The 12,567-nt window shown below is 53.5% G+C and overlaps 1 protein-coding gene across 1 annotated transcript in view; it reads left to right on the top strand.

The window, feature by feature from the left end:
• HTRA1 (HtrA serine peptidase 1) overlaps positions 1-7,009 on the top strand; it is a 50,793-nt gene extending 43,784 nt beyond the window's left edge. Inside the window, exons 5-9 of the mRNA XM_080823519.1 lie at positions 730-762; positions 2,108-2,222; positions 3,547-3,604; positions 4,937-5,032; positions 6,300-7,009. Of these exons, the coding sequence (XP_080679645.1) occupies positions 730-762; positions 2,108-2,222; positions 3,547-3,604; positions 4,937-5,032; positions 6,300-6,468 (471 nt within the window). The 3' untranslated portion in view covers positions 6,469-7,009. The remainder of the gene's footprint in view (positions 1-729; positions 763-2,107; positions 2,223-3,546; positions 3,605-4,936; positions 5,033-6,299) is intronic.
• The last annotated feature ends 5,558 nt before the right edge of the window (positions 7,010-12,567 follow it).

Raw genomic sequence — 12,567 nt, 5'->3', positions numbered from 1 at the left:
GGAGCTGCTTTTGAGGCTTTGGGCAGATGCTCACGCAGGTACAGACACTGTTGCCCCTCCGCCCGGCACCCCAGGTGTTCGCTCTGCCTTGGGGCACAGTCTGAGCCTTAGGCCCTTGCTGACCGATGTCTAAGGAGGCCGGGCTTTGCTCCACACCATCTCATCAATGGGATCTTTTTTAAAGTCACATTTTTTTCCCTTCAGCAGTCATCTTACAGGGTCGATGTTTCTTAAGAGTAATGCCCCACGCCCGACATCTGTTTAATAGATAAGTGTTTTATGCACTTGCTGCCTCGAGTAGATTTTATTCCCAAACTTTCCTGCGATCTGCATGAAGTCATGGAAAAAGAACAAACCATGCGGGTTTCCAGCCCCAGCAGCCAAGCAGGGATCGCAGAGCTGGGAGGTGGTGAAGTCTTGAAATACTCGAGCCAGTTGGCAGCCAGGCTGTCGTCAAGAGAAGGAAGTAGTGTCAGGTGCTGTAGGGAGGTCAGAGTTGGCCTCTGGGCTTCGGAGCTGCCCCCCCCCCCCCGCCCCCCGCCAAATCTCATTTATGGCACATCTAAAACTTCTTGAAAAATTTTAAGCTCCCTTTTTTCAGCAAAATATTAGGTTGACAGCAACAAATCCGAGAAAAGAACCTGAACCCAGGGGCATGCCAGGCAGGGAAATACTTTGGAATATGTAAAGATAGGAACTCATAACCTTTTAATTTTTGCTTAATTTCAGTATGGAAACTCGGGAGGCCCATTAGTCAACCTGGTAAGGCCTTTTTTTAATTTTTTTTAAATACATGTATATGCTTTTTTTTTTTTTTTTGCTTTCTTTTCAGACTTGAACTTGCCAAAGCACATTATCTAATTCTTTTAAAGTGAAATCTGTGAATGTACTCTATCTTTGCAAATTACCCTTCTTATCTTTTCCGAAGAGAGCAAGGCCCCTGGAGTTGGGGTTGGAAACGGTATGCCTGAGGACACGCTCCTGTTTCAGGGTTATAAATCAGGGCGGTGGAATTCAGGGCCGATCCAGGAGTAGCAGGAGGAGGAGGAGGCCTTTATTTTGAAGCTGTCAGCACTTCCGGCCTGTTAGAGAAAGTCGTGGCCTCAGAGGAGGTCTCTAGGCCACTGCAGGAGCTGGCTTGGCTCCTCCAAAGTCTTTGTCTTGGCCAGAGGCCCTCCCTCAAGACCTGGCAGGAATGAGGAGTTACACCCCCCAGATTCCCCCCCCCCCCCCGCCCACCCCCCTACTGCCGCCCCCCCGCCCCCAGATGTCCCTTCTGTCTGTATTTAAATACATACGCATGAGAAGGGAAGCCTGAGAATCTGTCCCAGTGAGGTCCGCACAAGGCCATCTTTAGCAAGGCCCAAGGCGGCAGTGCCTCCTGGAAGGTTCTGGGTGTCGGGGACGGAATTCCCAGGGCTCTCAGGAGGTACCAGGAAGGGACCGATGCTCCCTAGGCAGTTTTCCCTTCTCAGCCTGAGCCGAACAAACCATGTCACAGGAGGGTTAAAATGATGGTGGAACGGCGTGAAGGGAGTCTGTGCCTTTGCGAGTAGCGTTCACTGAACTGTGAGTCTGTCTTGAACCGAAGCCCATCCCGCAGACTGGCTTGCTCGGGGATTTCAGGCTGGTCTGTGACACGCAGAGGAGGGGACGGGGGGTGGGTACCCCGCAGCCCCGGCAGCACCCATGGCTGCTCTTCCCATTTTCCTGGGAGCTCTAAGCGCTAAGATTGTCCTCCCTGCTGTGGACAGAGGCATGTTAAGATCACTGGAAACGGAAGAAGCAGGAGGGTGTAGACAGCCACCTAAAGGACTCCGAGACCTGTTCCCTGTGGAAGGAGCGGAGGGGCACCTTGAAACTACCTGCTTCAGGCTGTTTTTACGGCATGGCGGTCCCCGGGGACCGAGCCTGCTGTGTGTCAGATCTCCCCTTGCTAAGGGTGGGTCCTGCTGCCCGAGTGATGCCTCCCCCCTCCGGCCCTGGGACCCCCCACTCCCCCGCTCAACTCATTCAGGAGCTCAAAGGCTTCCTTCACACCGACGACCTCTTCATCTTCTGCTAAACCTTCGTGCATTCAGAAGGCTGTTTCCATCTCGCTCTTCAGGACGGTGAAGTGATTGGGATTAACACTCTGAAGGTGACCGCCGGCATCTCCTTCGCAATCCCATCTGATAAGATTAAGAAGTTCCTCACGGAGTCCCATGACCGGCAGGCCAAAGGTAAAACACAGCACTTCCTGCCGTGGAAGATTCCGGCAGGGAGGGCCACACACCTGAACATGAGCCAAGACTTTCAGATCGAAAAGGGAGATAGGATGCACGTTGTTAGGCCCCTGGTATTAGGTCACAGGTGTTGGACCCTTGACCATGAACGTCTCGTATGGTTTAGTCTAATCCGTACCAGGTGGGATTGGAGGTGATTTCTAGACATCGTTTTACTTCATTAAGTTCCTTTGCCCTGTCAGGTGGAAAGTATTGGTCCCATTTCTCTGATGAGGGAACTGAGATTCAGGGAGATCATTCATGCCACAAACGGCTATCGATCCGTCTGCTTGGGGTGAGGCTGGGGGTTCCGTGGCTCCACACGGGCCTGTGTGATATTTACCTTCTGCCGGCAGGAGGAGGAAGGATGGCAGTAGACAAACAGGCAAGATTTCAGATACCAGTGATGTTTTCCTGCAAATGAAGTGGGTGGCGAGCTGGGGAGTGACGGGGTTGTGGGGCTGGCATTCCAGACCCAGGAATAACAGACTCAAGGCCCCCCCTGGGTGGGTCTTGTGTCTGGAGTGTGGGAACGTGCCGAGCTGCACCGACGGATGTGGAAAGAGGTCAGCCAGGGTCACAATGGCCAAGGCGAAGGCCTTAGGGCACACGTCCACATGTGCGACAGGGAACAGGGAGGTTCGTGGTCTGGTGGATGTCTTTGAGAAGTGTTTCTCGTGATGGGGAGTGACGGGGTTGTAGGGCTGGCATTCCAGACCCAGGAATAACAGATTCAAGCCCCCCCCCCACCGGTGGGTCTTGTGTCTGGAGCGCGGGAACATGCCGAGCTGCACAGACAGATGTGGAAAGAGGTCAGCCAGGGTCACAGTGGCCAAGGTGAAGGCCTTAGGGCACACGCCCACATGTGCGACAGGAAACAGAGAGGTTCATGGTCTGGTGGATGTCTTTGAGAAGTGTTTCTCGTGGTGGGTGGAGACTGCTGGAGGGGCTGGGTGGGAGCTCTGGGACCGGGTAAGAGGCTCTCTCCCAGCCATCTACACCAGGGTGGGGTCATATTCTGGATTTATAGGAGGGATAGAACCCTCATCAGATGTCAGGACAAGGACAGAGGAATCAGGTTCTTGGCCCCTCACTGAAATGACAGGGCTCTCCCAGGTCCTGTGGCAGGTGGAGTTCTGAACAAGATACAAACCACAGCCTCAGTGTACCCCGAGGGGCCTGACTTTACACTGCCAACCGAGGGATTGACCCTCGTAGTTCCTGGTGTCCCCAGGACAACAGCCACCTGAGCTGACCTCTTGTCTTTTTGTTGCCACACCAGGCAAAGCCATTACCAAGAAGAAGTATATCGGCATCCGAATGACGTCACTCACATCCAGGTGGGTAAGCAGGACTTCCGGGTCTGTGTCTTAGATTTAAATAAACCTGAACTTTAGAAGGCTCCCACTGGCCCCTTGACAGAGAAACCTTATGCTGCCTTAAGCATCTCAGTTTCTGGTTAAAATGAAGAAACATCGGGCACCTGGGTGGCTCAGTCAGTTCAGCATCTGCCTGCGGCACAGGTCATGATCCCAGAGTCCTGGGATAGAGCCCTGCATCGGGTTCCTTGCTCAGGGGGAGTCTGCTTCTCCCTTTCCTGCTTCCCCTCCCCCTTGCTCTCATGCTCTCTTGCTCTCTCTCAAATAAATAAAGTCTTTAAAAAATAAAAAATAAATAAAATTGAGAAACATCAGGAAAGAGAGGAAGAGCCATGAGCCTAGGCCTCTGGTTTTATCCTTCTTTGTGTGTGTGTGTGTGTGTTTGGAGCGGCTCCTTCCTTCTAGAAGATTCTGCCCTCCTCTTTGAAGGCAGCCCTGAACAGTGGGGCGTGTTGGTCACTCTCCTTCATGCCTTACTTTCACCACTTGTTCTGTTGAAACCCACATTCCAGGAGTGCCCCAAGCACTTCCTCCCGCCCAGAGCGCCCTGCCATTCCTAAGCCTTGCCGCCTGTGGGCTGCGGCTATCGGAATGCTGGGTCAGGCCTCGATGACAGATGGGCTTGTTTTCCCCGAGCTAGTGGAAGGTGCGGCGTGTGGCTGCCAGCCTGGTAGCTGACCGGTGTTTTAACCTTGATGAAAAAGTCTGGTATCATCACATGAGTCCTGGTGACGAAGGGCATGGTTGAAATGCTTATAGGTGATGTCAGCAAAGAGCGGAACGTATTAACATATAACATAGGTGTTACCATATTCATTATCACAATTACTTTAGTATTAATCAGTTGTGACTATATTACTGTGATTTAGATGCACATTAAATTTTTGGCCCTCCTGAATATGGACTGAACTGCCAAGGCTAAAATGTGAATCAGTTACTTGTCTTGGAACCGTGGGAGACGGAGGTATGGTGAAGGAATCTGGGCCCTGGCATCTGGCTTCCTGAGTTCTTCTCCCAGCTCTGCTACTTCCTGGCTTAGGACCTTGGGAATGACTTGACCTCTGTGCCTCAGTTTCCTCCTCTCTAAGACAAGGATAACAGTGCAGGCATTTGGGTATGTGGTGAGGGCCAAGTGACTGAATATGTGTCAAGGCAATTTAAAACAGAATCAAAGCTCCTTGGAGGCATTTTCTGTTGGAATAAGGGACAGGAGGAGAAGCTGGGTGAGAGTCTCAGCTGAGCGAGTCCCCTTGTCCACTTAATGTTAAAGTCAGTGTGTTTCCTCCCAAGCAGCAAAGCCAAAGAGCTGAAGGACCGCCATCGAGACTTCCCGGATGTGCTTTCGGGAGCGTATATCATTGAAGTCATTCCTGATACCCCAGCAGAAGCGTGAGTTAGAATTACCTTCCCTTTCCCTGATGTCCTTGTGGTTCTTGTGGGGAGTGGGGAGGAGGCTGTGTTCTTTTCGCATCGGCTCAGGTGGTTGTGAGGATCCCTGATGACATGGTTGGACATCCTTGGCAGTCTCATCAGCCAGGCCTTCTGACCTGGTTCAGCTCAGGGCTCATCAGCAAGAGGGTGCTTCCTGTCTTCAAAAGTCCTCGCTTCATGAGGAGTCATTCAGGTGGAAAGAGCGATTATCGAACTCTTCATGGATCTCTGGGGCAGGCCTGGCTGGGGAAAGAGGGTTTAAGGAGCTGTGTCCCTGATATCTTGGACAGTGGTCCCATTCTAGGCCCCCAGATGGACAGATCTCCTCCCAGAGAAGCCTTCTGTAATTCTGTCTGTTGTCAGGCCATTCGCGTTTGTTACCTCGACTGACATACTGTGCAGAGAGGAGAGCTAGGCCAGGGACCTGCACACTGTTCCCTGGAGTCTGGATCTGGCCCACCGCCTGCTATGACTGTATATGACCATGGGCTAAGAATGGCCTTTCATTTTTGAACAGTTGAAAAAATTTTAAATAAGAGTAGTTTTTTATGATACATAAAAATGATATGGAATTGACATTTCAGTGTCCATAACTGGTGTTGACTGGAGCCCAGCCAGTAAACGGGGCCATGCTCAGTAGTCCTACACAGCCCACAGTGGGTTGAGTTGTGAAGGATGCCCTATGGCCTGAAAAGCCCAAAATATTTCCTATCTGGCCCTTAACGTTTGCTGGTACTGTGCTAGACCATCAAGGACCATAATAGCTTATTGGACACAGTCCTACATGAGAGCGGAAGTTATGGCAATAATAGCACAAAGGAAGGCCTCATAGTAGAAATATTCTACCTGCTCCTCTGGGACCTGCCCTCTGAGTTGTGTGACACCTGTTACAGGCAGGTTGGCCACGGTCATGGTCCACGGTAGGTGATATATAGCACATCCTTTCCTCCTTTGGGGTCAGTCTGTCATCTGACCATACCAGTTCTGGGAAGCATTTCTGCACTGGACATGATGGATGACTTGGCCTAAAACTCTCAAAGGAAGTAGTGCAGTCTATTGGCATTTTGAGCCTTCTTGCATAAGTTAACCACGCTATCCCACTGATTGGCCCTGGGGATTCTAGGTTCTAAGCTGTGTCTCTGTCTACATCCAGTCAAGAACCTTCCGGGGCAGTTAGACCAGGAGGAATGGAAGCATTAAATGTGTGTTTCCCTTTGTGTTGCAGAGGTGGGCTCAAGGAAAATGATATCATCATCAGCATCAACGGACAGTCTGTGGTCTCTGCCAATGATGTCAGTGATGTCATTAAAAAGGAAAACACCCTGAACATGGTTGTCCGCAGGGGCAATGAAGACATCATGATCACTGTGATCCCTGAAGAAATCGACCCATAGGTAGAGGCATGAGCTGGCTTTCATGTTTCCCTCAAAGACTCTCCAGTGGACGACACATGATGACTCTGGGCTGGTGGCACGGGACAGCCAGGACTTTGGACCACCATGTTGCTTGTCCAGCAGAAACACCTGGCCAACAGAATCCTTCTTGATAGTTTGCAGGCAAAACAAATGTAACGTAGATCCGCAGGCAGAAGCTCGCCCTTCTGTATCCTATGTATGCTTTTCCTCGCCAGCTTGGACTGTTCCTGCTTAGACAGTCAACAATTGTCTCTTCCTTTTCCCGAGTCATCATCTTAGTCCGACTAAGGCAGTCGATAGAACGCATAGATGGAGGAAGGTCCCATGGGAGCCGGGATGGGTCTGGGCACGTTTATGCTTTTCCTCCCAGTCGGCACCCAGAGGAGGCTGATGCCGGAGACCACGGGCGGGTGAACGTTGGCTTTCAAAATGGCCAGAGTTGCCGCTTGTAGGAAGCTCTTCAGAACGGGGAGCACAATGACTTTGAGTTTGAGCTATTAAAATACTTCTTCATACTCCGCTTCCTGGCGTCCTTCTTTCCCCTTTCCCTGCGAATAGCTCGTCGGCATCTTTTGGAATGATTACAGGGTCGGCAACGGTTCCTCATTAAGCCACAGTGTCCATGCGGGGTTGAGCCTAAAGACTTACCAGTTATTTCAAAATCTTCCCGTGGGGTTTTCCCAGTGTTTGTAACAACTGTGCTCGCCCATTCTGGCTTCATACAATAGGGTTTGAGGACAGTTTGTTGACCCCATACATCATGCAGTCAGTCAACAAAGATTTCCTGAGCCTCTGTTCTGTGCCAGACCTGGTGCTGAGTCTAGAAGGGTCAGTGCAGGACAGGATGGAGCCAGGCCCTCTGTGACCCAAGAACTCTCCTGTCCTGAGCTCCCAGAAAGCACAGGCTGAAGATGAGTCCCGTTGTCCTGGGTTCTGCCATCAGAGCCAGACCTTAAGTCTTGAGGGGGGAGGTTAGGGCAGGGCTCCCCTCGACATGCCCTCAATCAGGTGCGACTTGAAGCAGCTGGAGATACCTTGGTCTCTGTAAAAGTTTCCAGGAGTCTGGGAGGCTGGACCCAGCTAGATTGTTGCAGAAACTTAGCCTAAAGGTCAGCGCAGGCCTTTGTCCCTGTGGGGAGCACACACCAGAGAGGAGGCCCTATACCAGGAGCAGAGGGGAAGGCTTTTCACATGTTCCAGGAAAAAGGGGGACCTTGGGCCGGGGGGCGTTTCAGTTTTCTAGACTGAGAGCTTAATCCTTCCTCGACCAGTAGATTGCCAAGGTCCTGTTCCTAACTGAAGAGGCTGTGGACAAAGGCCCAAGTTCAGTGTAGGGGACATCCAGTTAAGCGAGGCCCTCACAGCAGCCGGGGCCCTGGTACGCCTGGTGCATCCCTTTGCGCTCTGCTTAGAGGATCTCGGAAAGGTGGGAGAAGCCAGTTCCATTCACTCCGGGCATGGGTTTTGCATAGCTTTCCTCTCCACCAAGGTGATGACTCAGAGAATGGCTCCATCCTTAGACATTTTCCCAGTGGGCCTGCTGCTCCGGTGGTCCCCCGGGCCGAGGTGCTGGCCCAGGTGGGAAGGGAGCACCGTGTGGCATTGAGGTCAGAGGCAGCCCAGGCCAGAGCCCATCTGGCTCCAGCTGTCATCCACTTGGGAGATCATGGAAGGCTCTGCTGGAAGCCGTCAGCCTGGAGACCACAGGCTCAGCCCTCTGTAAACACTCAGCATCCTCTCCTCCTGTGGGGCGCGGGACTCCGGTGGGGCTGGAGTTTTGCCTGCATATGGGGTCACATGCAAGGTCACAAAGATGGCAGCTTGGCACATGTTGATACACTGTGTTTGGTGCCATGGCCACCCTGACCTGTGGCACCCAGGGTCCTGAGCTGGCTGCACCCCACACTCCCATGGCAGGTTCTCACAGGCCCTCTTAGGACCATTGTTTCCTCTTCTTGCGTGGGTTCTGATGGAGACTTTTGCCATATAAAGGAGCCTCACAGCCTGGGAGGCAGACTTGAGTTGAAAGCATAACTTTTGGAGTTAGACACACATGGGTTCAAATCTATGGTCTGTGGGCGCCTGGGCGGCTCCCTGAGTTAAGCATCCGACTCTTTGATTTTGGCTCACGAGCCCCGCGTCGGGTTCTGCAGTGGGTGTGGAACCTGTCTGGGATTCTCTCTCTCCCTCTCTCTGTCTCCCTCCCACCCTAAAAAAAAAAAAAAAAACCCAAAACATGGCCTGCATCTTACTGGCTGTGCGACCTTTGAACAAGTTAATTAACTTCTCTGTGCCTGTTTTCCATCTGTACTATTTCTTACGGCTGTTGCAGAGAGGGAATGAGTTAATACACGGCGTGGTGAGCATTTGATACATATTAGTGACGTGGATGTTCACTGATGTCTTCGAGCCTCAGTTTCCCCCTCAGCAAAGGAGGGACTGATAAGTGTTCCCCTCGCCCTGGAGCTGTGAAGCCTGACCCCGAGGGCGCAGGCTGGAGAGCCGTGCAGCTGCGTTGCTTCTGCGGTCACCAGCCTGCCCTCTTCCCTCCGCTGGCGGCTCAATAGGAACGTCCGTGGGGCCTTGCCGCGCGTCAGACGTCACGCTGAGCATTTTTACATTTATTCGCGGTTCCATTCTCTGATCAGCCCTGAGCTGGAGGCTGTATTTATCCGCTTTGACAGGTGAAGAAATTGATGCTCAGAAATTAAGCATCTTGCTCAAGTCACAGAGCTGATAAGCGGGGGCTGGGACATCAGCCCACGAGGTCTGAGCGCCTGGCCTGTGTGCAGGGCTGGCAGCCCCTCCCAGCCTGTCCACCTCTGAGCCAGTCTCGGTCCATCCCCACTTCAAGAAGCTGGTTATGCGGGCCTACAGCCTGCCCAGTGTGTGGTTCCTCCAGACCCTTTCAGATGCATCCACGGTCCCTTAACAACCCTGCTGGCCGGTGGGGGGGAGGGGGCGGGCAGCAGTCCCTTCTCTGTCTCCTGCAGAACTCCTGCTCACCCACACTTCTCCCAGTCTCGGCTCCACGGCTCCAGTCTCTGCTTCCAGCTTTTGTGAAGCCTTGAGTGACACCAGTCGGCGCATGTGCATGGCTTGGCTGGTCCCTATCCAGCCCTACCAGATGCTTCTCCAGATGCGTGGGCTAGGAGAGAGGCCACAGCACGAAGGGGGCTCCTTACCATATCTTCTGAGGTCCAGCTGAGCAGGTGCTGTGCCCAGAAACCGTACAGGGTCCTAGTCTTTTCTGGCTCCATTTCTGCATCTTAAGTTTTGAAGAAGGCTCACGTCTGGTGGGTGTGGTGAAGAGCAGCCGCGGTTGTAGTAGATGGTGCGTCCTGCTTGTCTTCACCCGGTCAGCACCTCCGACAGGCCCGAGACTTGGACAGTGGTGTGTTGACTGGCTAGCGAGGTCACTGGCCCATTTCAGCAAACGTCCCTAAAGGGAGCCGGCCTGAGTCTGTGCAAAAAGGCGTGAATATATGGGCGAATGGCCCAGTGCAGGTTCAAGGTCACTATTGGAAAGCTATCCTCTCCTCGAAGGTGGTTCCAGGCGAGGTGAGAAGTAGGACAGCACCGGGATGGCACACAAGTTTCTACTGTGTTCTGCCCGCGTGGGGCAATGGGGAGGAACTGCCCGCAGCCCTGGGCTGAGCAGATGGTTAAGACCTGTGTCTGGGTGTCACCCTGGGCCATCCTGGGGAGTGGCTGGAGGGTGAGCTTGCTCTCCCAGCTGCTCTCTGCCCCATGCCCCTCACCTCCAGGCAGCTCCTCCTCACCCTGAGGCCGCCTGGCCTCCATACTCACCTCCGCAGCTGGCCCCCAAGGCCAGCGTCAGCCGCACGCCCTTCCTCAGCCCTCCTGCTGGGACCAGATTCCCACCCAGTTCTAAAGAACTCTCGCTCCAGCTGACTCAGGAAAGGTGCCTGCCGCCTGGGATCTGAAAGGACCATCAGATGCTGGGCCCCCGTTTCAAAACACGTGTTGTGTGTTGTGGGCGGCATTTCAGAGCACCCCCGCGCCCCCCCCCACATGCCCTTGTCCCCCCCCCCCCCCCCACCGCATGCGCTCAGCCACAGCTCATGGAGGGGAGTCTGGCTGCTAAGCAGGAGGCCAGTTCTTGGAATCAAACAATGCCTGCATGTTGGAAGCTCTGACCAGAGGGCCCGGGGCTTTGCGGGGCGTGAGGCCCAGTCCCACAGGAGCCACAGGAGCCACACGAGCCGCCGACCCTGTCCGTGTCCTGCATCCGGGGCCCGGTTGGGCGGACTCATGGCTGTCCGCGAGGGCTCCCCCAGGGGCTGGCCGTGGCCCTCGGCCCCTCCGTCGCGCCGCGGGTGGAGCGCGCAGGGCGGCCTTCCTGCCATCGGGCAGGGGTTTTACTTAGCGCTTTTCAAAGTGGTGGCCTCGGTGTGGTGCCTGCCAAGAAGCAGCTAAGGCCAGATGAGGTAAACACTAACGACAGCATTTTTAGTTAAAAACAAATAAAAGGCAACTTGGACTCTTGATGGAAACGGGTTTCTGTCAAATGGGTCTCACTGAGCCCAGTAAGCTCTTGTGCACACACTGCCTGCTCCCCCCTCAGGCCATCCCCTCCCTTCCTCCTGCTCCTGCCCCCCCTCCTCGTGTACCCCCACGGTCTTCACTGCCACCCCAGGGTGGAAGGAAGGTGAAGCCGGCGAGTCGGAGCTCAGGCTTCTAGCTCCAGAATCCTCTCTTTTCACCACGAGGCCTTTACCCACTTTTGCTGAGGATGCCCAGTAACCTGTGACAGGTTTCCATGGGGCCATCTGTGAAGCGGTGAAGAGAAGCTGGCCCCGCGCGGGCTCAGTGGCTGGTTCGTAAGCAGCACTTTGCAGAACGAGAAAGCTCGCCCCCTGGTTCATGGGCAGCGCCCCCACGACAAGGTCATAAACGCTGTGAGGAGGAACGGAGCCCGCAGGGGCCCCATCTCCTTTTGCCCGCGGATTGCCCAGACCCCGCACGCTCTCCCGGGCCTGCCTGTCTTGGTGCCTTTTGCTCCGTGCTGTCTCCCAGTGAGCCATGAGAGCTGGACACAAGGGCTGAGGCAGTTCCCGGGGTAAAAGTGTGCTTCGGTGTCAAAGGCTCTGCACTGATACGCGGCACCAAGAGTACACCCTAGAAACCTCAGGGAAGGAAAGGCTAGTGCATCATGTACGTAGGACTCAAACCTCCTCAGAAATCCCAACAATCAAGATTCCTCAATTTTTAAAAAAGATTTATTTATTTATTTGTTTGACAGACAGAGATCACAAGCAGGTAGAGAGGCAGGCAGAGAGAGAGGGGGAAGCAGGCTCCCCGCCAAGCAGAGAGCCCCATGCAGGGCTCAATTCCAGGACCCCGGGATCACAACCCGTCCTGAAGGCGGAGGCTTTAACCCACTGAGTCACCAGGTGCCCCAAGAATCCACAATTTTTAAAGCTATTTTCCAGCTTGTTATATCCTGTTTCCTTCATAAATTAATTGCACTGACATTTAATGAATGCGATCAAGAGAGGCGGCGTCGGCGTGGAAGGTTCTGAGCTGCTCTCTTGCACCAGTGAAAGTAGACCGAAGCAGACGGAAGCGTCCAGAGAATGTTCTGTTGGATTATGACAACTGAGCGAGGGGCTTATCAACTCAGCTGATTTTAATCTTGGCTGAGACTTTTCTCCTGCACTGGTTTCGTGCCTGGCACTGTATGAAGGCTTCGCAGCCACCGTCCCAAGGAATTCTGACCATTGCTGCCCCTCTTTTCAGAGGAGGAAACCAAAGCTCAGAGAGGCAGCTTTCCCTGTTCAATGACACACAGTAACAAAAGTCAGAGCAGAGGGCACCTGGGTGGCTCAGTGGGTTAAGCCTCTGCCTTGGGCTCAGGTCATGGTCTCAGGGTCCTGGAATCGAGTCCCGAGTCGGGCTCTCGGCTCAACAGGGAGCCTGCTTCCCCCTCTCTCTCTGCCTGCCTCTCTGCCTACTTGTGATCTCTCTTTCTCTGCCAAATAAATAAATAAAATTTAAAAAGATTTAAAAAGATTTAAAAAAAAAGTCAAAGCAGAGGGTGAAAACCAGGATTCT

The sequence above is a fragment of the Martes martes genome (genome assembly GCF_963455335.1).
Source record: "Martes martes genome assembly, chromosome: 14".
Classification (NCBI taxonomy): domain Eukaryota; kingdom Metazoa; phylum Chordata; class Mammalia; order Carnivora; family Mustelidae; genus Martes; species Martes martes.
The sequence above is the reverse complement of the archived record's forward strand: the minus strand, read 5'-3'. Positions and strand labels throughout refer to the sequence as shown.